General features: G+C 36.4%; 1 protein-coding gene across 4 annotated transcripts in view; it reads right to left on the bottom strand.

Moving 5' to 3' along the window:
- Positions 1-23,613, bottom strand: part of OPA1 (OPA1 mitochondrial dynamin like GTPase) — a 47,647-nt gene extending 24,034 nt beyond the window's left edge. Inside the window, exons 1-22 of one of the 4 annotated variants that reach the window (XM_056498538.1) lie at positions 23,466-23,601; positions 20,256-20,568; positions 19,856-19,952; positions 18,864-18,971; positions 17,733-17,786; positions 16,816-16,883; positions 12,126-12,224; positions 8,406-8,459; positions 7,248-7,352; positions 6,260-6,346; positions 5,280-5,393; positions 4,879-4,959; positions 4,413-4,487; positions 4,026-4,097; positions 3,786-3,885; positions 3,132-3,262; positions 2,537-2,609; positions 2,373-2,445; positions 1,995-2,110; positions 1,346-1,410; positions 677-753; positions 267-432 (exon numbers count right to left, since the gene is read on the bottom strand). In XM_056498538.1, coding sequence (XP_056354513.1) covers positions 267-432; positions 677-753; positions 1,346-1,410; positions 1,995-2,110; positions 2,373-2,445; positions 2,537-2,609; positions 3,132-3,262; positions 3,786-3,885; positions 4,026-4,097; positions 4,413-4,487; positions 4,879-4,959; positions 5,280-5,393; positions 6,260-6,346; positions 7,248-7,352; positions 8,406-8,459; positions 12,126-12,224; positions 16,816-16,883; positions 17,733-17,786; positions 18,864-18,971; positions 19,856-19,952; positions 20,256-20,568; positions 23,466-23,494 — 2,157 coding nt within the window. In that variant the 5' untranslated portion in view covers positions 23,495-23,601. Of the gene's footprint in view, positions 1-266; positions 433-676; positions 754-1,345; positions 1,411-1,994; positions 2,111-2,372; positions 2,446-2,536; positions 2,610-3,131; positions 3,263-3,785; positions 3,886-4,025; positions 4,098-4,412; positions 4,488-4,878; positions 4,960-5,279; positions 5,394-6,259; positions 6,347-7,247; positions 7,353-8,405; positions 8,460-12,125; positions 12,225-16,815; positions 16,884-17,732; positions 17,787-18,863; positions 18,972-19,855; positions 19,953-20,255; positions 20,569-23,465 lie in introns of all 4 variants that reach the window. The other 3 variants (XM_056498539.1, XM_056498540.1, XM_056498541.1) reach the window with 3 other exon arrangements.
- Positions 23,614-25,592: the final 1,979 nt, after the last annotated feature.

The following is a 25,592-nucleotide window of genomic DNA, read 5'->3' as shown; positions in this document are numbered from 1 at the left end:
GTGAATATACCTACTTGAGAGGTTTGTTAACCTTGCAAAAATAGGTTCACGTTTTCTTTAATAGGCAAAATCCACCAGAAGAGCAAAATACAATGTTTCTACTCTGCATGGTTCTGAGGCATCAAGATCTTGCCAGCCTTTTCTTACATGTAAGCTGGTTAAAAGAACTGCAGTCGTCCATTCAAACACCACCTTACTTCTCTGTAGTTACGCTTTCATTTTAAATTGTAATTAAGTTTCTTTTATTTAAATAACTGAATTCTCACCTCTACTGCTTTATTAGGCAGTTGCTTGTCAGTCCACTGCTTCAGTTTGATGTCCACAGTGGTGTTAAATGTCCCTGAGTTTGCAGTCTGTGCTGCTGGCAGGTATATGTTCTCAATCACATGAGTAGATACCCTTTCCCATAAAGTTTTCTCAAGCATATCCTCCCTAAAATGAGAGTTGTAAAAGATGTGATGGTTTCCAGTACAGAAGTGATTAATAGCTGTGCATTCAATTTGTTAGGAACACAGAAAACAACACTACAGATCACAGGAATACAATACATTGACCAAGTAAAACAGTTTCTTACTTATATTTGAGAATGTTGTTTACTAGAACTCTATTTTAAAGGCAAACTTCTCCTAGTAAATTATGAAAAAAAAAAAAAAAAGAAAAGAAAAAATTACCATACCAGTGCTTTGGTGTGACCTGAGTCAAACTTATGACTTCATCAAGAATCTCATTCTTTGCTTTCTCAAACAGTTCATTCTGTACAAAAGGAAATAATAAGATTAAGTACAGTTTGATTATGTTTCCATACAAAAGGTAAAAAAATCCAAAATCTTTCTCTTAATGCCTTTAAGGCTCAGATGATACCTCCTGGTCATATTCTGAACAAATGTGTGTGCATATCACCAGCTACCCTGGTTTACCACACATCTTCCCCCCATATCTTGCATGCCTTTGTCCAGGCATGGCATTTCAATATTCAGGATCTCTATAAAAGAATTAGAAAATGAGATTCCAATTGTTTTGCTACTCTGTTTGAAAGACCAGGGAATGTAACCTCTCTTTGCCAGTTCTGTCATGATAACAAAGAAACACTGACCTGTCCCTGAGGGCAAGTTAAGTCAGGTAGCTGTGTACTAGAAGAGTCAAGGACATAAGTGCTGAAGCATCACAATTCTGAAGAACAGTATTTCCTTCCCCTACAATAATTTATACCATCCTAACATTTTGACATGTCAGTACTTTATGTTAACTTTAAGAAACCTCTGCAAATGAAATTAAAAGGCATGAATTTTAATTAATAATCTTCAACCCTTTGTAGCACACCAATGAAAGCAGTAGTGTAATTTACCCTGTCAAGCTCTCGCAACCGGGGGTAATTGTTCTTCCATTCCGTCTCAAGATTGAAACGTGTGGCTGCAAAAATCAGAAACAGGGCCTTTTTTTTCTAATTGTCCATATGCACTTCATGACTAACTTAAAATTGCCATAAATCTTGCTTATGAAAAACTCACCAAGAACTTTAAGCATGTCTGCAAATGAGTGGAATTTTTTTCTGTCTATGTCAAGACACTCTGTCTACAAATTGCAGAATTCATGCATTAAAAAAGCACAGTGGAGCATTCAACTTCCAGCTCTGCACATGTCAGCCCTGCCCTGACTGACCAGATGTTACCTTTATGCAGGAAGTCATTTTAAACACCTTAATCCAGTGGAAGAACTGTGTTTTGCCCACAAAAAAAAACCCCAACTTGATTTTTGTTCTGCATACTTACTCCTTTGGTTTTTAGAGCAAGTGGTACTTCACAACATACATTACTTTTTTACTTTTTTCTAGAAATTACCTGAGGCAAATTATCAATTAATGGGAAATGATGATCATATAAAATGTATGAAACAATTGCCCAAGCATGCTGGCAGAACAGTATTATATGCACACAGAAGAAATAACTGTTTAACAGCAAGTTGCTATTTCCCTTGCTTTTTGGAAACATGCTTACCTTTAAAAGCATCTGCTTGCTGCTCCACAGACTCTCTCACCATTTTCCAAAAGCAGTCTGACACAGCAAGACTTAAGTTCTTTGTTGTTACTTGATGTGCTTTCAGCATACTTGTCCTGTAAAGACAGACAGAGGAACAAACCTTGAAAGAATGGCCCAGAACTGCAACGGAATAAACTGAAGATGCCTGTCTGTATCCAGTGACTTACAGCAAACATTAGGAAACCAGGACAAATTGGTAACCTCAACATGATACTTAATTTAAGCAAATTATATCTCAGTGTTTCCACACTGCAATCCTCTTAAACTCAATAAGAAAAACTGATGCTAGCATTTACCAAAGGCTCATTTAATAGAAAGAATAAAATAGCAACATACTTTAACAGCTTTGAATTTTGAAAAAATTCCTCTTCGTATTCTTTAATAGATTCAATGCTTTCACTGCTGTTTCCTGCAGAAAGAAAAGAGTGCTGCAACAGTTCCATTTAGACAGCTTTCTGGGCTACCAAGGATAAAATGAACAGAGTTAGAGCTCTCTTTACCTTTTCCAGTAACAACTGCAAAATAACCCAAAGCTTTCATTGGGAAGAGTTTGCCTTCAATGATTTGCTGGATCTATGAAAATAAAGGATTAAAAAGACCGTCATTAACTTTACACAGAGACATCCTTTCCTTCAGCACAATTTTAAGGCCAGATCTACTTATATCTATCCACAGACTACTGCAGATTGTCATAGGACTACGTGTTCTATTGAGAATAAAGACAAAAAAAATAAAGGCATAAATCAAATAAGGTATAACGCAGCAGAACACAAAACACAACAGGAATGCCTATCCCAGTACATCTTAAAGCCTTTTTGGGAAATGGAACTTATTCAAGTCACCATGAAAGGAATCAGTATTATAGCAAGCTGAGACTACAGTCCCATAGCTGATCACTGAAAGTAAGGCCTGAGAGATTAAAACAACATCTACACACACAAAAAAAAAAAAAAAAAAATCACACTGAATACAGAAATAAGCACTCAAAACCATTTCAAACAGGCAGGTGAGGTCCAATACCTCTGACAGCATCTGAAGTATTTTACCATGCATGACTTCAGAGAGTACAATGTGAGAAAAAGAGTTTCAACTCACCCTGTTTGGACTAGCCACATTTTTCTCTGCAAGATCAACCTTAGTCAACACAAATATTGTCCTTTTTCCTTGGGGATCCATTTGGCTGACTAAGTCTGTGACAATACTGCGTTCTGCATCTACTGACCCATCTAAAATAAATACAAAGTTTATTTTAGGGACTATGTAATCTAACACACACTACTGAAAACACAGTGGCTATCAAGTAAGTTCCATGTTACAAATTTAACCCAGTACAATTAGACTTATGTTCCATTCTTGGATACACATAGTGGAAAAATGTCTTTGTTCCCAGAATCAAAACAAACCAGCTTGTTGTAGTTCTGTTTTGAAGAAGTACCAGCTTACTCAAAATATTCAGCACTATATTATATTCAATATTATTGCATGCTACCTCCAAAAACACTTTTGTGGAAAACTTGAAATTTTACCACCACGATTTTTCTTTAATGCTACAAAAAACTCTTACAAAAAGTTGCTTTTTGCCAGATTTTGCTCAGATTGGCTTAATTTATAAGCACACATTCCACAGTATGCTGTTTTGTACACTACACAAATTACCACAAAAGGAAAAATACTATCAGAACAGACTCCAGGGTAACATAAGAACCATGATTATAAATATAAATGGATAATTGTTTAGACTCTTAGTACCTTGAATACAGAGGATGATGGCATTAGGATTCTGCATGTAGGCCTTGCTGATGCTAAAGATAGTTTCCTTTGTATCTGGAGCCATACCTGATGTCACAGTCTTTAATATGCATATGGAGATAAATATTTAAAGAAAAACAAAGACAAAAAAACATGTTAAAAACCCACAACAGCTAATGCTCTCACCAATAACACTACCTCATTTACATGTCTTCATTGTTGAAATTACTGCATACTTACACTAATGACTCCAGGTAAATCAACCAATACCATTCGCTGCAAACCAGGACCTTTCACACTTAAGGAGATGGTCTGTGAAATAAAATTGAAATTAGAGGTTTATACACCACCTACTTTGCATGTAGTTACATAGACAAATACACATATATAAAACTATATGACACATTTACACACATATGTTTTAATCAGCAACAACCTGTCATTTTAAATAGGAAGTACAACTTTTAATGCAAGTAATTTTTGTATAAATCTGATTTTAACAGTCGAAATACACTTTGCAAAATACAAAGTATATGAAAACTGGATTTACCAGTCTCCCAGTTGAAGAATATTTACAAAATATATACATGTACAGATATTTGCCATTACATATTTGACAAGTCTTACCTCAGTGCTGACAGTGCAACCTTCTTTCACACTATTTCTCATTCTGATTTCTATTTCATTTCTCAAAGCTGCAAGCTGTTACAAGAAAAGCAAAATATCAAACACAAAACTCTTTATAACTGTGATAGATTAAAAATTACCTACACAGAAAACCACTTTTAGTTAGGAATGAAGATCTCAGGTTATAGGTATTATTTCAAATGCATGTTTAGTAAGTCTGGTAAATGGGGAGGACACTAAATGACAGATTACCTGCAGATCCCTTCAGGCTTCAAAAAGTGTCTTGGCACAAGGAGCACTACATTTTATCCACTTCAGTGTCAGCCAAAGAGATCTACTACAATGCCTTGCCCTACTAAATATCTTTCACTCTAATTAAACAGGGGCTTAGAGATCACAGAGACACAAAATTATTCAGAGAATCAATACAAGTCTCATTAACTTACAGTCACTTTATTATACTTACATCCTCCTCTTTGGTCAGATCAAACTCCCGAGAGCTGTCTTTGAATAAAGCCACATGGTGGGGACCTTCACTAAGGGTTACCTAAATGTTAAAAGCTTTAATGAGAAAGTATAGCAAATCTAACACAGAAACATGAGAAGTACATGGCATATGTACACTTCCCTCTGTAGAAAGACAATTATATGTAGTGCTTATTTAGCACAAAATTAATAAATGGTACTGCTACTATTTAGACAGTACACATGGATCATATACAGACCTGCAGAGCTTTTGTCATTGGCTGAAACAACTCCCTTGCTTAGAGGCATTTAAAAACCTTTGTACATGTATGCTTCAATCAATGTAATGATCAGGGAGAACAACATAGCAAATGCTGATTCAGAGATGATGGTGTTCCTTACCTTGACAGGGGAACGTGTCATCATCTCCCCAGAGCCTCGAGGGAATATGCGGGCTTGTGCGATCATTTCTAACACGCTGGTTTTTCCTGCACTTTGATCTCCAACCACCACCACCTTAAGTGAAAGTTTAAACAGTCACTGGCTTTTGGAAGGACATTTTGGAAGTCTAGACAAAAGCTGACTAGGAAGACATACATGTGTATCAACACCAGCTGTATTCTGCTTGATAATAAATGCATTGGTTTAAAGATTGAATCTTTGAAGAAATACTAACTTGCAGTCAAACAAAAAAAAATGACTTGTGCTCTAGACAGCACAGTCCACAAAGCATCCTGGCAGAGCATCTAATGAAGAGAGGGAGGGCTTGTTGCTCTTGTGACAGGCATCTCTTCTTGTACAAAATCCTTTCAGCAGGCAAAACACTACTCATCTGGTAGATGCTGCTTCTGCCTGGAAAGAGCTGAATCCTGAATTTCTCCATCTTAGCGGCTTCCTGTAAAAGCTACCAATGCTACAGGTGGTTGTGAAAGCAGGAAGCATTCCTGGCTCTCTCCTACACCAGCAGGCAGCCTAACCCCTTCTCAAATCCTCCCCTAACAACAGCATTGCTGTGGGAGATGGACAGGGCACCTTACTCAGCTCCACTTACACAGTGGGAAACAACAACCATTTTACAAAGCTGAGGAGGAATGGGGTGCACAGACTGAAAACATTTCAAATGAAAAGCTCAGCACAGCAGCATTAACTGAATCTAGACAGGGTTTATCTAAGAGCCAAAACAGGCTTGGCTAGGTTAAATTGGTTATTTTCAAAATTATCTTACTGCATCTAAAATGAAAGACAAGTCTTGAGCAAAAAGGCAGAGTTACAAGAAAATAGCCTAGCACTAAATCTGGATTATCCTGAAATATAATTAAATGCTCTATTTAATTGTCAAACTGGTGTTTCAGTAAAAATCATTGGATTTGTTATCTACTTACTCGAGGTAGGTGATCTTGAGTGTTATAACTGGCATCATAATCAGACAGGATGTCAAGTACTTCAGAATACATATCAATCAAGGACTTCTACAAAAAAAAAGTAGAGAGAGAAAACACATCCAAATAAGAGAACAAGGGTTTCAGACTACTTCTTCTGTGAACTTGTGTAAAAATGTTTTCACTTTCTCCTGATGGCTTGAAACCACAGCTGTCTATATTGCAGTACAGATCTTTGTTCTATGTAATACAATATCAAGTAAAATCACTTCTTGACTCCTGTGGATGAAGGAGGAAAACGAGAGCTCCTATGTACAGTGTAAGAGAGCAACTGAGTGCAAACTTTGCAGCTTTCAAGTTAAGCTAAATTGAGTTTCTTCCATTAAACATCCAGATTTATTTAGTTTGATGAACTATAAACATTCATAAGGATATAGAGTTATCAATCTTATTCTGCACAAGTAAGATTCACCTTTCAGCTCCCAGAGGAAAGAGAAAGATCCATACAGCTTAATAAATGACACAGAGAAGCAGAAAACATCCATTTTTATAATGCTCAGGATGTTAGCAGACAAAAACAAAAGCCAGTCTCACTGGACTTATATAGTCATTAAATGATGTTCCCTTATCCCATAACTTACTCCTACCAAACCCAATGAGACTCATAACAAAGCACAAAGGTATCAGACTGCGTGAGCAAGAAGAGTTGGAAGCAAGATTATCCAAAAATACAGTGAAGCTACATGAAAACACAAGCCACATTTCTCAATCACTTACCTAAGTTATTTAGTTAGACACGGTAACCCCTTTGTGTTTTTCAATTGAAGCCACTTCCAAAAGTTACATATAGTTAAAAAATAAAGGTTATATAAAAGTCTTGATGACTCAAAAAATTAACAGAGGTATATTAAAACAACTATTAGAAGTTTATATAAATGTAATTTTGAATAGCATAATGGAAAATATGGCATAATTATATTTCAACACATACCTTTAACTTCCTCTGATGAATTCCCTTGTCATCTCTTTGCAATACCAATTTTCTTAATTCTTTGTTCTCCTTCTCTAGTCGCTCAAGCATTCTTTGGTATTTGAGCTATAAAAAGCAGTACAAGCACATTTGTGTAATTATGGACATAGCAGATTCACACAAGCAAAGTTTTACCTATGAAAAATACATAATCCTTCAGTCAAGTAGTTCAAAAACATAGAAAGATTTGTGACCTAGTTATTAAGGATACAAGATTACCAAGAGAAGAGTGTTAGAATATTTTTTCTTTCTTCAATGTAACTCTTTTGCTTCAAAAGTTTTTATAAGACCACACTGTTCAAACCTCAGGACATAAAGATGAATCTTTAAGCACCATTTTCAGAGAAGCTACACATATATGGAATCAGACAGAAATCAGTGTCAGTGGGAACTGGACATTCAACCAAAATGGAGCTTGAATGTAAATGTGCAAGCCTTGTATAGACCCCTTCTTCAGCATAAAACCTGAGATTGACACACAACTGTACCAGCTTAGCCCCTTTTAGGAGACTGCAACAGCACTCTGAAGAGGAGAGATGTATATAGTATTGATATCCACTCTGAAAATGTTTTTCTACAATGTGGAAATATATTTGGCCTGAGTGTACTTTTAAAAACAATTCAAATTTCAATATCTTATTAAAAAAAAGGTAAGTAATAAATGCACTCAAGACTAGTAAATATATAATGAAGTTAATAAAGCACCTATAAAACAATGTAGGTGAGCCAAAGAGCCAATCAATTTATAAGCCTGCAGATAAAAAGATTAACTGTACATTAACACAAGCAAGAAAACCAGAACATTGACAAATATGATTAATGTGCAGCATCCCTGAAAAAATCTAGCTTACAAATAACTAGTTCTGCCTTGCTAATCAAGGACAAATTAAAACTTGGTTGGAATGAGGTCTTGCATTCTGTAAGTCATTGTCAGAGAAGAACAGACTAGACTGACCTTTGGAATGTGCCAACAGAGGGAACTCTGCATTGATACATTCAGAGATTGAAAAAAGCACTGCATTTTTACCAAATATACTGCAGGTGTGCTTTTGTCTAGTAAATCTGAGTTTTGCTGCACGTAAACCACTACTTAAAGCATCAACAACTCAGAAAAGTCACCTGAGTGCGTAGAAGTTCTTCTTGAAGCTGATCGATCTTCTCTTTGTCAGAAACCTACAAAGAAAAACAATCATAGCTACCATGACTTGCATACTTTAAGCACTGTAAGTAACCAAATTACAAACTGAAAGCTTCATTCCACATAAGGAAAGTGACTTGACATGCATTTTACAGCAAGTAAAGTTCTTCAATTAGCATTTGAAATTTAAAGCTGATGGAAAGCCCCATCTGCAACTGGAGGTTCACATCAGAGAACTGTCTGAATTTCAGTACATGCAAATGTAAAAATTAACTCTTCAAGACTTAATACTGGGAAAGTGAACTTAAGGAAAAGCAGTTTCATATGGTGCTGATTCCTGGCCACTGAATTAAATGTAGTTTTAGTGGTCAAACTCTCAGGATCTTGTATATTCATTTTCTGAATTAGCACCATCTTAATGTGACAAAATCACTGAACAACTGCTTGCTGCAGAAAAAAAACTTTCAGGTGAATATTTACTATTTATGAATATTCATAAGCATTCTTATTTCATATTTGTTTGTCAGAATTCTAAATGTGCTGCACAACTTCATACATTTTAGATAGGCAGGACAGTCTTGAAGGGTTATTTCAAAATTATTTAAATTACATTAAAACTGGAAAAATTAGGATATTACAGTACAAGAGATTTTGAGGTTCAAAGCATTAATGTAATAAGATCAAGCACTAAAAAACATTCTAAGGCAAATGTTCCTAAAATGTGTTCATCAAGATGCAGTAAACAGTTGTTTTAAACAATCCCCTTTTAATAACACAAAGACAAAAAAGCGTAAATGGTAGAATACAAATTCTCATGATGTAAATATTTACAAACAACAAAATCTAATGATTGACTGATGAAATATTCAATTTAGATTATAAATTATAACCTAAACAATTACTGAGTCTGTCAATATTTAAATGAAGTTCACATGATAAAGCCCATGTAACATTTACAACTCAAGTTTGCTTTAGATGAGAAAGAGCATATTATCTAACATGCAAAGGACAGCTATTATTTAGACATAAATTAATTCCATTACTAAAATTTTACAACAGTTGTTACAGACTAAACAAGAATAATCCACAATTATTCACAGTGATCAATATCATTTAGCTGTTAAGCCTGAAGAATTGTGTCTGCACTTTATAGAAAGAAATCCAAGCTGACACTTCCATCTTATTCCAATTATTTTCTTTCATAAAGAGCAAAGACAAAATGCTGTAAATTAACTTTTCATTGCTGTTAATTAGTTCAGTGGTAGCAAAAGCACATCAGAAACAGGTTGTTAGTTGAACAGAGGATTTGATGCATGCAGCCACAAGGTGCAATATGTAAATAAACATTTACATATACACACATCTCCAACACCTCAGAGATAGAAGGGGAAAATAAAAACAGGAATGCAAGGAGAATGATGCACAGAGCCAAAAGAAGCAAGAAAATTCAGCAAAGTAAAGGAAAACAAAGTATTTCCACGCGCTGCAGACTTTCAAAGGAGATAACATTCTCCTGCTCTCTGCTGTTCTCAAAGGACCTGTGCCATGATGCACCTCTGAAGGGCTTCACTACAGACACCTCCAGCCATGAGAACAGTCTGTATGGGCTGAGGCTTCAACACTGAAAGCCAAAATATTGCACAGTCTCTAGCTGGAAGATCTGAAGCAAAGAACTATCTACCACTAGATGAATTAATTCTAACAAGGATGTTAAGTAAGTTATGTCAAAACCAACAAACAGCTCTAGAATGATGTCTTTGCCTCAGTGCTTGGTACAGATGTGATTTCAATGTCAGTATATACAGTATTTTGAATACGTGGTCCATAATATTGTTAGAAAATTTTAAGTTGCCAAAAAAAGCTAAAGTTATATATCAATTTGAAGTACTAACAGTCACATAAGACTCATCTCTGATTTCTATCCCCTGCCAAAAAAAAAACAAACTACCCTATTATTAAAGTATGTTTATATTGGCACATGAGTATTTGTTTAATCCAGTACAATATGGTTTGTAACTCAAGATTCCTCCCTCTTTCCCCATTGCCACCATAAAGAATCATGAGAAAAGAATACTGGAGACTTATTTTTAATCAAGGGCTCTTGCACCCAGATATCTGTTCACTAAGATACCCAAAAGCAAGCAAGCCAACTCAGTTAAAAATTTAAAAAGTTTAGTTTATGCCTTGTCAGAAGGGCCTGCAATGATTTATTTCAATAACAATCACAATTTGCTCTTCCAAAGGAGAATGAGAATCAATGATTGGATTCTTTCACCCATATCTTCAGATCAAGGTATTAAAGAAAATAGTTTACCATCTCTTTCAAATTGATTAAAACATAAAGGTTAGTGTGACAAACAAGGCCATAAGGCATGTACACCAAATGGCACATAGAATGCTAAGTGAAAACTTCCTATATGCAAAGGAAGGCAGACCTTCAATCCTCTGAAAACACAGAGTACCTGCCATGGAGGGCAGAATAACATTTACAAAGACAGCCCTTGCCCTTGTTTCTTCACTGCTTGGGAACTGTGAAATTAGCAACAACAAAGTACTAACAAAGCAGAATCTCAATCAGAAACAAACATAATATCAAGCTCATTTTTCTTCCTGATGGTATTCATCAGGCTGATAAATTTTTATATATCAAGTATTGTTTTGTTTTTCCAGCAATTTTTACAAGTTCATACAATTTATTATTACTTCAATCTACTATTCTGTACTCCAGCTCTCTCTATAAACTGTATACATTCTGACAAGGGAGCTAGTAACTCTAAACCATATAAAACAACATGGGAAGAAAGTAAAACATTGAAATACTACTATACTTTCAGAGAACACGGATTTTCCTCTGTTGATGGACTAAAAAGCATGACAATTACAGCTATGCAAATATGTCTAAAAGTTTAATTCATATTTACTGCATTCCACTTTCTGTAGGACTTGTCTTCAGATGTACAGGAAGATCAAATTCTGTATGCAGTGCTCAATTCCAAAGCCATTGAAAAGTACGATTAATCAGAAAGCTTTTGAGGAGGCACAAAAGCAGCCAACAAAGCAATGTGGTCAAGAATTACAGATTGTAACAGATCAGAAAACTAAAATATCCCAATTTAAGAGGAATTTCCAATCAGCCATATAATTAATAAAATGATCAGAGCTTAAATTAAATAAGAGAAGTGCAGATGTTCAACAAGCACAACAAATCAGTAAAAATTCTGCTTTAAGATGGAAAAAGGACAAGGAACTACCACTGATGTAGATACTGTTATTATCAGCAGTATTCAATTGTCTGTGCAAAATTATTACTAAGGAGCTGCTGTCATTTTCAGATTGGCAACAGTATAAAGCAGGGGAGGAAAGCTCCCAGAGATATATTCCCTGTAAATAGTTGTACTCTTATAAGACAGAGCTATCATAAATGAGAAAAAGTACATAGATTCGACAATAATGCATTTTTAATGTATGAACTTTAAATAAAGAGAATACAATTTCAAAGTGACACAAAGTACCTGTTTTGCTTTTAACATCATGCCTTAAATGCAACTTGGTTAAACTGAAACAGGACTATACATCTGCAGTGAAGTTGGCTAATTATTTGCGTCCACGATTCAATTAGTTATATTTTTCTAGTTCAAATGCAGAGAGCTGAAGTATTTGATTAGAGTGAATGCAGAACATATCGTCCCTTAAGCCATCACCTTTCGCTTCTGCTGGGAAGAGAAGCCAGCAGCTCTGCGCGCTTCCTCTTCGTGCTGCTGGATTTGCTGTTGTAACAGAATGAGCTCCCCAAGCAGGCCCTGCCGTGAGTTTATAATAAAAAGGAGAGGAAAAAATTTGGGGTGTAAGGAGAACAAAGTTAAACCAAAATGCATGACAAAGACAGATGAAAAACAGGTGTGAACGGGTGAGTTCAAATAAAAATGAAATTTCATTAGCAAGATCTCTTGCTAGCTGGAGTGGATAGAGCCAGCAAACCCATACATTTTGCAAATCTAGGTAGAACAAAGCAACCAACATTTAGCCACATTTTACACTTACATTAAACTTTAACTAAGCATCTAAATATTTGAAAAATTCTGTTATAGCTATCTCAGCTTTAAAATATTTTCAAACTGTTCAGTTCAGCTTTGCCAGTAGAAGTTCCTTAGGGTTTTTTACGCTTTCTTTTTATTCCTAGCAAAATACAGTTTCTAAAAAGATGATTTTTGCCTGTTACTTAACTTTCTCAAACTAGCAAAAGAAAAACAATTTCTTGAGCATAAAAAAAAAAAAACCAACTCTCTCTCCACTTCTGTAAGAACACTACAGTTTAAATTCATGCTGTCATAAACCTTCCTGATTACTCCAAAAATCCCTAAAACTTATTCTTTTACTCATTCAGCATTTCCACAAAGCTTAGTTCTCTTCTCTCTCCTCACCAAACAATCCTATAATCACCTATAAATAATAGTGAGCTGTCTTTCAAAACTGGTTGAGAAATACTATGCCAGCACTCACAGGAAGTTTATGAACTGTTTATTTTAGAGAAAGCACAAAAGAATATAAATGAACTACTTAAAAAAAGCTCTTTAAAAAAAATATTAGACCTTCTAAGAAAACATTCAATGAAACTAAATGTTTCGAAAACGTATTTCAGGAATCAAAACAAGCTCTGAAACAGAAGTTTGGTGTAAGAATTCAAGACATCCATCATCAAGGTATACATTTTTTGCTTGAAATACACACACAGGCATGTACACATAAGGATAAACAACACAAGAGAATGGATCAAAGGAGAGACAGAAGAATCAAATGACCAAATGGAAACATTTGTAAAACAGTGATTTGTATTATTTGAAGCAAAGAAAAATCTTCTCACTTGCGTTTTACTGAATCAATTTCAGACTTAATAAATGCCTCTAAATGCCAAACTAGAAAATGCACTGGAACTGTGCCAGGAACTCAGACACAGGATTTCATTACTACACAGCAGCAAGGAGAGGAAGTCTCATGGCTACATTTAGTATTAGAAGAACAATAATAATATTTTGCCATTTTGCAGACAAGAAAACCCTTGGTATGACCCAACACATTCCCTTTAAAAGTTATGCTATGGGTCCAAAAATACAAGAAAAAACACTGAACAAAATCTGCCATGAAGGCATTTCAGCATTTAAACAGGAAATGTAACAGAAGTATGAAGTCAACAAATCTAATAATTTAATGAGCAATTCCTTTCAAAGACATCTGGTACATGTGACTCTTATTCCACAATAAAGTATGAAAAGAATTCTTTCCAACTACAGTCACACCATTTAATAAAATATTGAAATAAAAAATTACGTCATTTAAAAGGCTTCTCTGTAACATTTCCTTCTTTGTATATATTGATCAACAATCTCCTTAATATTATATTCTTTATATTTTAGTTCTTAATTTACAGTTTTAGATTTAAAAATAAATTAATATTAAAAAATTAAGACCTTTAAATAGCACAGAACTATATACACGGGACCCTAGCTGGCATTAACCAAGACACAAACAAAAATATTTATATCTCTCTGTCATTGGAACTATCACTGTTGGACACTGCCATTGGACATGTCCCCTCCACCAAAATCAATCTGTCCTTTAAAGAATTTTTGCTAGAAAAATCATCATTAAATCAACCAATCAATGTCATTTCAAAAATTAAGTTCTTTACAACCATTACTTTATTCTTTTCATTGTCAAAGAAACAGTGTAAAGGGTAGGGAGTAACAGGAGTTAACAGACTACAGTAGTTGACATACTGGAACAAACCCTGACATTGTTACTGTGCATTGTTTGAACTTCTCCCACCCCCTATTATCTTATATTAGAACTTAACATACTGTACTGCAGCTGAGTATGACTCTCTAATTTAAAAGGAATACAAAGGAGTAGAAATTATAAGATAGGTAAAGAGATCAATTTTTAAGAATTTGAATAAATGTAATAATTTTATCCAGAGCGTCTATAACATGAAACTGGAAATTAAGTTTGGAATATAATAGCACTCAATAAAACAGAGAAAATGATGGAAACTTCATTGCATAAATTGCAAGGAAGAATGAAACAAAAAAGGATGTTTAAAAATGAAATCTGAGTAAGTGACAGTCCTTACTCAAGTCTCTTTTCCACTCGCCAGCAGAAGCTGTAGTCAAGGGCTGTGGGATATTGTGCTGCCCCTTACACCCACTGAAGGTGAGCCTGTGCAGGCTGAGCGAGACAATCACACACTGCAACTGCTCCAGGGGCAGCAGGGTCTTCAAGGCATGAGATGGTACCAAAGAACCAGAGCAGAGAAAGGACTCTAAGCCCCACATCAAGACCTAAGTCACAGTTTTCAATCCAACTCCATCACAGCTATAACCACTACACATTTCCTTTAGTGTTAAAAACTAAGCTTTGGAATTTGTTTGCTTTAAGAGAAAACTACTTCTAAAAGAAATTTTTCATGGAGACAGACAATAGTGTAAGATAATATAAAAAGGTAACACAGCTGTTTCAAGTAGAAGCCTCAACTAGTTCCTCACTTACAATACTTTTACTTCACTTCAGTTTTTTATAACTATCTTCACTCTTTACCCCAGAACAAAATTTCTTACTTAATCTAGGTAAAAGATTTAAATGCCACATATTTAATGTACTTATCTGAACACTCCAGTAATTTTGATTTAATTCTCTTTTAAAAACATTGTACTTTTTGGATTAAATGAGAGATTGAGATAAGAATGTTAGCTGACAAGAAGCAGTACAGCCTGATTTGGTGTTCAGGACATCTTTCACTCTCAAAGTTACTTTGCAAAACAATTCACAAACTTGTTTGTCACTCATTCTACTCAAAGCTTTTAGAGACCTGAGGATCATATCCAATAACAATTCTTCAGAAAATTCCTTCAAACAAATGATTTCTAGATTTATCAGTTACTAATCTCCTCATAGTGAAACAAAGAAAATCAGCTCATCAGGCACATTTAATAAAATACTACATCACCCATACAAACACTTTATGAACCCATACAACCACAATTCTTAAACTAGCATTGGCTGGCAGTGGTAAGTACTGAATGCAAAAAGGCCATCTTATCCATTGTCTTGAAAATAATAATTTTGCCTGCTCTGTTAGGTACTTATATGTACCTACTTTGAAATATTCTGACCAAACTGATCATATTAATTAGCAAATTAACAGTTTCTTATCAGATATAATTGTGAGACCAGACAAAATTTTTTTAATCATTGATTTAATCTGGTGATATTTTCCATACCACAGTCAAAGTTAAAATGCAGATATCACTGCGTCCAAAACAACCACAGGATCGTAACAAGTTTTAATGATATTACTGGTATTCAGTAAAAATGTCAGTTATTTCAATTATCAGAGACAATAAACAAAGATGGCCACTTCTTCACAAACATGTTTTACACAGTGAAACCTGTGTTAGGCAATCACTCCAGAGAAAAACATAGACAGTTTACAGACAAAGGGGAAATAAAAAGCTAGGTTAATTCTCATATAAAAATCCATCACTGTACAGGCGGAAAAATGGTTGTAAGATTTGAGCTTTGTACATGTTTCACTATATATTACCATGCAGAATTAATGCAGAATAAATGTATACATGCCTGCATATACAGGAAAGTTGTTTATGGAAAAGTCCCAGTTATAGTTCAGAAAGTTTCAGTTCAAAAATAACTATATGATAATTTACAAAATCCTTGATATATGTTGTTTTCTTTCCTTTTTTGCAAAACAATTTTTAAAAATAAACACAGGAAAAATAATAAGCTGATAAAGAATGAGTAACATGACAATTTAGGAATGTAACAGAAATGTTCATGAAAAGAAAAAAAATAAATTTCACCTTCTTGACTTCAAGGAAAAAAGTGCTAAAACTTCAAGCTATCAAAATACAGTAACATTCTTTACTTTAAGAAATGGAAATTCTTTAAGGCAGAAATTCTTAAGTAAGGATTACAACTGTGAAAATGTCAACAGAAATGAGGTTGCAAGCAGAAATGCTTAAAAATAAATTCCTAAATCAACTTTAGTAATAAGTTATAAACTCAAATGTCATGGAGAGCATGCCCTGAAAAATTGCAAGTGCACATACAATACCCAAAATCCCATTCTTATTACAGACCAATTTTCTTAATAATGCAATTACTAAACATTTTCACATCTGCCTTGTACTTCCTTACACCAAAGTGTTTATTATCACTGCACTACTTTTATATACAAAAGCAGTATTGCATACCGAAATAATTTTCAACAACAAATTTTTTTCAAGCTGCTCCAAATGAACTTCTGCAATGACCTACTGATGCCCTTTCAGTAAATACCTGTTTATAAAGACATTTTCAGGTTTGCAAGTGAGTAATTACCTTCTTGAACTGTTTGTCATTGTCATATCCCTGGTCAGTAGCCCGGAATGCTGTTTCTCCTGGAGAACCTAGGACACAATTACAGAAATTAGTAATAAGATGCAAAAGGCACTTAAAAATTCTCAAACTACACCTACTAGAAAATTAAAGCTTCAACCCCTATGAGTTAGCAATTCAACAATCTTTGAAGTTCCTATAAAAGAAAAATCATCTTAAGAAACTGAAGATGAAAATCAGTTTAAAACTCATCTGAAAATTTTATATCTAGTTTATGACTCATATTAGTTGTATCACAAGGGAGCAGGCAGCTTCACTTAGACTATTAAAAATTCTCAAAATATTGTAGAATTAATTTTTGAGAAAGACAGAAGGATAATACAAAATCCATTGATGTTACTGTAACGAGGAAAAAAAAAAATCTTTCCTATTGTAATGACAGGTTTTCAAAAGAAGCTTCTGGAACAAGCCTGAAAAAAAGAGCATCTACTAAGGACTGTGGCAGAGATATATCAACCACTCATCTACTCTCACAAGGGAGGACCTAGGTCAGGAAAAAGTTCTTCACCAAGAGAGTGGCTGGGCACTAGAACAGGCTCCCCAGGGAAGTGGTTATAGCACCAAGCCTGGCAGAGCTCAAGAAGCTTTTGGATACCTCTCAGGCACATGGTGGGATTTTTAAAATATCCCTGAAAAGGGCCAGGAGATGGACTTGATGATCCTGCTGGTCCCATCCAACTCAGCAGATTCTGTGATTCTATAAAGTATTTTTAAAATAGTTGGAAAGCATTTGTAAATCCATATTAAATTGCTGTAAATAGCTGTATTTATATTGATAGTCATTCCTCTTAGTATAGTAGTGCTTTAACAGTTTGCTGTAAAAAGGCAGGTTAAGGGCAGGAAAAAGGGCTTTTACACACCTAACAACAGAAGTAGATCAGAAGCTCCTATGACTTCACTAACCAAATTGTAACCTGTGAAAAATCAGCAGAAGAGGGGAAATAAAAATTATAAACACAAAACAAAATGCAGAATAAAGATGAGGGATCTTTGTTTCATTTGGAGGACCACATAATCATAAATGGTCATATGCCAGTGTGAGTATGGTAACAAGTAAAAGGCAACATCTCACTATCAGTCAATAACAACAAATTTTAAACTGTTAACATTTTAAATAGCCAAAATACATAGGAGATTGTAATCTACTTGTCATTCTGCTGAACTTGGACCCTACTTAGATTCTTGCTGCTTTTGTAAGATTAATAAATTAATTCTGCCATTGACAGTATTTTAAAGAAACAAAAATGCACTTCTTATGCATGCTGACACAAAAATATTTTCAAACATACTTATGATGATCAAATCTAATTGTGCTCAGTTTTAAAAAGCCCAGTGGTAGAAATGTCTCATTTATGTGTGCCAAAACCTGAAAACCATTAAGCCTGCTACTGCTTGGATACACTGAATAGACAAACTATCCCTGTGCCTTTTCTGAAGGATTTAAAAATCTTACCTGCTCCTTTGAAACACTGCCCCACCTAACCTAAATCTCCAAGCAAGTTTTCCTGGGTCCATGACCTAAGATGGATGACATCATTTAACCCAGAAGAATGCCTTTGATACAAATTCTCTATTTCACATGCTTGCAACATTAAGAACCTTCGCTCCTAATGATCCAACTCCTTTCTCCTGTAATATCTGTGATATTGCTACTGTCCAATGACACTCTCATCAAGTTCTAGCTGGATACATCCAGCTTCTCTGACTCACTGAAGAATTGAGCTTTCAAGCTGTTAGCTTAGAGTTGTAGAACAATTCTAGTTTCCTATTCAATTTCACATTTTAGTTCTCTGCACTTGCTACTAGAATTCTCGCTTTTAAAAATACATTACACTTACTTGTGCCCACAATACTTTCAGAAAAGATATTCACTGCAAACACAAACATTTTCAGGATCTGCTTTGTCTAAGTGTTGAAGGACATACCAATACCCTCAGAATGAAATAGGTTCAGCTTTTGAAATTAAAACTTAGCTGAAAATTTGTTCTCACCAGGAGAAAGAAATCCTTTCAGTGAAGCTAGGCTCTCTCCAATCTTGTCAAAGTCAGGCAAAAGTTTGGCAAAGTCATCTGCATCAGGGAGGGCTTTGAGAAGTTTTTCTAGAAAACAGTACAACAGTTAGTGGTCAGGGCTTTTCTTTTATTACTTTTGTGAATAAAAAATGGCTTAGATTATAAAAACTGTTTCAGGATATGGCTTTTAATTTTTTTTTTTAAAAAGTATGAAGAAGTTTCTTTCCACATGCACCTCCCCCCATTACTATTGGGAAAGACTATCAGGTCTGAAAAATCACTTGCTTTTTTAGACTTTGAACTTCCTGATAAGTTGCCTGCTTCAGGTACTCTAAAACTGCCAAAAACTTATTGCTGCATTTTACCACATTTCATACATTAATCTTTCACATACTTCGTGATACTGACACATGGCATGGAGGTTGGAACTAAATATCTATAAGGTCCCTCCCAATCCAAACCATTTTACAATTTTATGCAGTAAAATCTTCACACAGACGATTTGAAAAAAAATAAAAAAATAAAAAAATACACAGAAGCCTCTACTGCAACCTGAAGGCTCAGGAAAGCAAGTCTATTTTTCATTTTCTTTTCTTCTGTATCTTCAAAATAATTCTGTAGATAGGCAGGTTCACTATTCTGCATTTTCAGCTGGTCTTTTACTCACACATTTTTTACTGATCTATTTATATCTTCACTTGTAAGTCATTCATATAGAAAGAACTTTCTGCATAATACTACCAAAACCTGTGTGTTCTTTATGAAAGAACACTCTCAAATGAAAGGATGTATTAGGGAATATCCATGCTAAACAGAGCTTAATTTCTTCTTACAACCACACTGATACAAAATCCACTCAAATTACATCTGAAAAGCTACTCCTGGAGTGAGGCCCTGAGGACCTACACTCCTGTGTTTAAGCTTTACACATGCCAGTCTTTAGACAGAGGAACATCAGGGCTTTGTGGTACCGATGTCAACAAGTTCATCAAGATCCCAAACGAAGTCAGGAACAATCCACTTATAGTCCTCGAGATCTGGTATCATGTCCTTCCACTGCTCATATGTCTAACAGAAAAAGGAAAAAAAATCATGATAGAAAAAGAAATGTACATAGAGAAGTGTATGAGCAACTACAACCTAGACAAAAAACATATTAACCCACCATATCACTTTAGATATGAGCAGTACTTTGATCTTTTATGATCTATAGTAGTTTTCTGAACAAAGTTTTCTATATTTATTCATCTTTAATATCATCAGTAAACCAAGCAACACTATCTTGTATTTTTGTGGCTATACAAGAACTTCTGTTTCTAAGTATGTAATAGCAAAGACAAAATGCATAAAGTAGCTTCCAGAGATAAATACCTTCTTAGCTGTGTAGCCACCTCCTACTGCAGATCCTAAGATGAGATAGCGAATTTTGAGAAGCCTGGAGGCTAATCTGGCCAGCCAAAAGTTCCTGTGGGACTGGTATCCATGTTTCACATTTAAAAGTTTTGTTTTGTGAAGGGGAAGACGATTCAGAGAAGAGTACTGCTGAATGGATATCCTTAATGGAGGTCTCTGGAACTTTGGATAGTAGGGATGATGTATACTTCGGGAAACAAGATGCAGGTTTTGGAGGGGTGATTTTCTCTTTATTCCATAGCTGCTATTTGCTAGACTCCGGCAGATGACACTAAAAGAAAGAAATAAAAACTTTAACTGATTTATTCAACACACCATTAACTCAAACACCTCTTTAGAAGTGATCCACATTATATTTTGGCTGGTTACAGATAATATCTCATTTCATCACCTTGAATGCACAATTTCCAGCTACTACTGCTATGCTTATGAGGAAAATAAAAGGCTGCAAACATTGTTAACAGATATAGCATTTTTAGTGACTACAGGCATAAAACATTAACTGCAAATTCTGAAGTCTGTTATGGATTACATTCAGCTTTTACACTGCCATAAGGCACATAACACGTGTTAAAGCATCGTTTGGGCTAAAGAGTCCACAGAAGACTTGCAACATAAAAGAAAGTTTAACAGTTTGGTCTGTCTGATTCTCTAAATGAACTTTCAGAGAACATTAAGTTAGCAGAAGATTTCCAAACTTTTAAAAAACCCAATACACAGAAAAAAATCCTTTGTAGAATACATTTGTCCTGTTTATACCAGGCATGTGCTTAATGACATCTTTCAGTTCCTTTCACTTGCTGTGGCTCTAGGATTACAAGACTAAGGTTTTGTCTAGGGTCATGCATAGAAGATTAGTTCTGGAGATGGCTGCACCTTGTGCATTGATGATTTCATGAAGGAATTCAGACTTAAGATGGAAAAGTCTGGAAGATTTGACTCCAAAAGCAGAGCTCAGCCATGAGAAGCCCATGGCAAAACACAGGAGCTTATCAATCCTGCCTATGTTAAGCAAACACATGGCCTGGAATAAAATTTGTGTACTTTTGATTACACTATCTGCATGCTGCAATGGTTTGAGTTAATTTTGGTATTGTTAGGCAAAAGACAACTGCTCTGAAAAAAGTAATTTCTTCTGTAATTTTTTGGATGTACCATCATATCAAAATAGTTAATATTAAATAATTTAGTGAATGCAAAATATGTGTGAAGTTACAGGTTTGAAATTTTAAAAGCTGCAATGAAAGCTTGTCCTTTGATGCCTTTTTCAGGGTTTTCAGTATTATCAAGTGCATTTACTTCCAAGAGGGACAAATAAAAAAAAAAAAAAAAGTGCTTCATATCACTGAAATGGCAAATTATTAATCCCATAATCCTAAAACAGTTAAAATTAACAGATTTTAAAATGAACAAGTGAATCATACTTAGTGGAAAATATTACTGCAATTTCTAATAACATGCTCTATGATCTGTACAGTTCTTTGCCCCAAGATTTTCAATGTAGACAGGCATGTTCTTAACATCCAAAGAAGTGAAAGACTTTGTCATAAAAAGGACTTTCAATCCAGAAACTGATATTTTGGAAGGTAAGTTAAAAATCAGAATTCAGACATTTTTCTCAAAGACCAATTTTGTTGATGATCTAAGTTTAGAAATTTCCTTTTCCATTCCTTTGCTCAGCAAAGGAACTCCAGGGACTGCTCTGCAAGTCCTTGTTCCTAAGTCACTCTGGCTGTGAAGGACATCCTGTGCTGCTATACTAAACTATCTCTGCAAGGCTGGGCTTTAGCAATAAGAAACTTAGAACCCAGAAATAATAAGTAGGAACAGAACAATTCCTAAACCAGTAAAGCATTTCTCCTCTTGGACATGGAATTACAAGACGCTCAGAAATTAACTACATATAGAAACAATACAAAAATGCCTCCACACTTGAAATGTCTTCTTTCCCAGTTTTGAAGCCAGGTTTTTAAATTAGGGTGTGATAAGCCTGTATGAAGTATGCCAATGACTGGGCTGTTCATTATTTTGTTTTGCAGTCATTACCATTTCACAGATATTTATTATTTTCAGCAGAGACCATGTGGTAGCACATACTATGGCAGTCACTCCTCATTATTCGTCTTCACCTGGGCTAAAGGCATTTTATAAAATATTATGTAACTTCTCTGTGATTTTTCTTTTAGAATGCATTGTGTTTTATAGCAGTCTATGTGTTTAAACTAAAGTAAAAATTGAATTCCATTACAGTCTTCTTGGCAAAACCTCAATCCACAACTTCCTTTAGAGTGTTATTGCATATTTCAAAGTCAACTGTTTTACTTGCACATCTGAAATTTTATAATTCATTAAAACACCCACTACTCCTCCATCACACCAAAACTTCCATTTTCTACTTCCTCTCTCCTCCTGCTACTAGGTCTCCTGATGAACTACTGACCAAAAAATCACCTTGAGATCTTCAATGAAAAGTACAGCTGGATTGAAAAGGATGGCAGAACAATGCTATTAAATGAAGCAATTAATGAGTTCCAAATTTCAAGCCTCTGCCACATTGGTTTTACAACAGCAAAATCTATCCTTCCAGATACGAGTAGCTCTGCCTGATTACAGGCCTGCAACCCTGCACTGAGATTATAAATGTCCTGTAAAACACAAAGAAGTGGCCTGCTATGCCCGTGGCACCTTCTTGCTCATTCAGCACTAGACAATGCTTATTTTCCTACTGCTGCTCCCAAACAGGGGTTGGAAGTAGATGATCTCCACGTTCCCCTTCCAACTCAAACCATTCCATGACTCTATGAAATTTGCCAAGGAACATCGTGCTATTATCCAGCATTCGCTGTCATTGCTCCAGCCTGGAATGGTGTAGTAGAACGGTGGAAAACAAGCGGGATGCAAGGCAGCTGCTGGAGGGACAACGCCTGGACACGACAGCGGCCCGAGCACCCCAGGGCGAGAATGCGGGAGAAGCAGCTCCCCTCTACATGCACCGCCTTCTCCAGGTCCCAGAGGAGCTGCAGGATGGGAAACTGCCCAGCCCGGGGGTACGGCTGCCGCCTGCAGCAGCCTCAGGCCCAGCCCTGCGCCACTCACAGCCGCACCTCGCACCCCAACCCGCTGCGCTGCTCCGCCTCCCCCGCGGGTGCCAGGCCCTGTCCCGCTTACCAAGCCGCCGCCACCCGCGTCCGCCACATGGTAATGGCCGGGAGGGAGCGGGAGCGGCCCGGGAGCCGCAGCAGCGCGGCCGGGCTGAGGGCAAGGGCAGCGGCAGCCGCTTCCGGGCACCGCGGTCCGCGCGGCCCGCCCCGCCGGAAACCGCGCCTCGCCGCGCGAAGGTTCCGGGCTCGGCGGCGGAGGAGGAGGGAGGATTTAGAGAGAGCACCGCGGGAGCCGGTCGGGCAGGAGCGGAGAATTGGGGAGAGCTGTGTGTGTCACACCGGGTCAGGGATCGCCGGCCTGGGGCGTGGACACCTCACACCGCGGTGCTGGATCCCGGCAGCGGGATCCTGGATCTGTCACACCGGGTCCTGGATCCCCCACACCGGGCTCTGTGCCCCCTCGCACCCCAGTGATCGCCTCGGGGCCTCATCCCTGTCCCTGGCCCGGCAGGGCAGGGCAGAGAGGTGCTGAGCTGAAGCCCTGGCCGGACAGTGGTACCAGGAGCTTCCACGCTGTTACAGATAAGATTCTGATGAATCCCCAGCTGTCGTTATGCCTGGGGAATGCATGACATGGGTGGCAGCAGTGCCTTGAAAGCTGGAAAACACAAGATGTTCCCCAGTGGGCTTCTGTGTGTTTTTGAGGTTTTTAATCAGGAGGCACCAGAAGAGTTCATCAGCTCCATCCATCTGCCCTCACACAGGGTCACCTCTGGTTAGGTCATTTATCAGCAGTGCACACCACACCTGTCCCTACCTGGCAAAGCCAGTGCTTGCTGACTTTAACAGAAAGTATTCCTTCGTATCTGATCTGAATCTTTCTTGTAACATGTGTGCAGTGGACATGGATAATATTATATTCTCCAGTTATGGGTTTGCAGACTGTTGCCATGACTCTTCTCAGTCTCCTTTCCTTTAGATAGAACAACACTAAGTACCTCTTCCATATTTTACAACTCCTTTGTCATTCTTCTCGGTGCTCTCCTGTGGACTGTCACCAGTTGATTCACAGCTTCCTTTCTGTAATGTGGCCAGAACTGGGTGACACAGGCTGAGAAATAGAAAATTAGATTTGGGGTGCTTTAGAGGTCAGGCTTCTGTTCATGCTGTGAGATTTTTCAAAGCGAAATAAATTGCATAAGAATGACATAATACATAAATGTATTTTCAGGACTGAGATAAAAGTTGTTGGGATGAAGTGAGGCAAGTATTTTTTTCTCTTGCTTGCCTAGTTTTTGTCTATATTTTAAATCCTACTTTGTTTTTATATTTTAGCTTGACCAGTTATTTTTGTAATTTATGTATGATTTTTTAAGGGAAGTTTCAATTTGAAAATATGAATGATGATACTCCATAGTACATGCTAACAAATAACTTTTTATGAATAAATACTATGTAATTCTTATTCCAAACAGCAGAGAGCATCATATAACTAAAGGTTCTACTTCAGGCTGCTTTTTCTCCAGGTGATGGTGAGCATGCTTAAGAAAATTAACAAATATCAACATCTTCTTTGGTACTAGATTAACACTTTGATGAATTATTATGACAGATTGCCAGACTATGAAAATAATGAACGTTCTGCACCTTTAACCTGTTTTTGCTTCGTTTTCATTTGTGAAAGTATAAATGCTCCTATAAGGGTGTTCTCTAGGAGTGGAGAGCACCTTGGAGCTGGAATAAAACTATGAATAGTGAAAAGCTTGTATGAGCATTTATTCTTCCATGGAGATGCTGCTTTGGTGGGATCTCTGCATCTATCATCTCTGTGCCAGAGCAACCAAGGACCTCTGTTGCACCCTATCTGCTACAGACACTAGAAAGAGCAAGGGTGATGTTTGGGAAAGCAGCAAAAAGCTGACCAGGCAGAAAAGGCATGTGTGACAGTCCTGTTTTTCACCCCTGACACCTCCCAAAATAATGAATCATTTCCCACAATCATCACCCTGCCTTAGAGAAGATACCTTTGCAGTAGTTTCCTGTGAGTTACAGCTTCTAGATAGCAATGCTCATTTTTCCCAAGTAATCAGGTTTATCAGAAATGGAATTTACTATGTTCTTTCTTTCAAAGTTTTAGTTTATATCATGACACTCGTATAATAACTGGAGTTCCCTTTACTTGGTCTCAAAAGAA

This window comes from Oenanthe melanoleuca, chromosome 9 (assembly GCF_029582105.1).
Source record: "Oenanthe melanoleuca isolate GR-GAL-2019-014 chromosome 9, OMel1.0, whole genome shotgun sequence".
NCBI classification, from domain to species: Eukaryota; Metazoa; Chordata; class Aves; order Passeriformes; family Muscicapidae; genus Oenanthe; species Oenanthe melanoleuca.
Note: the sequence above shows the minus strand (reverse complement) of the source record. Positions and strands in the feature narration are given on the sequence as shown.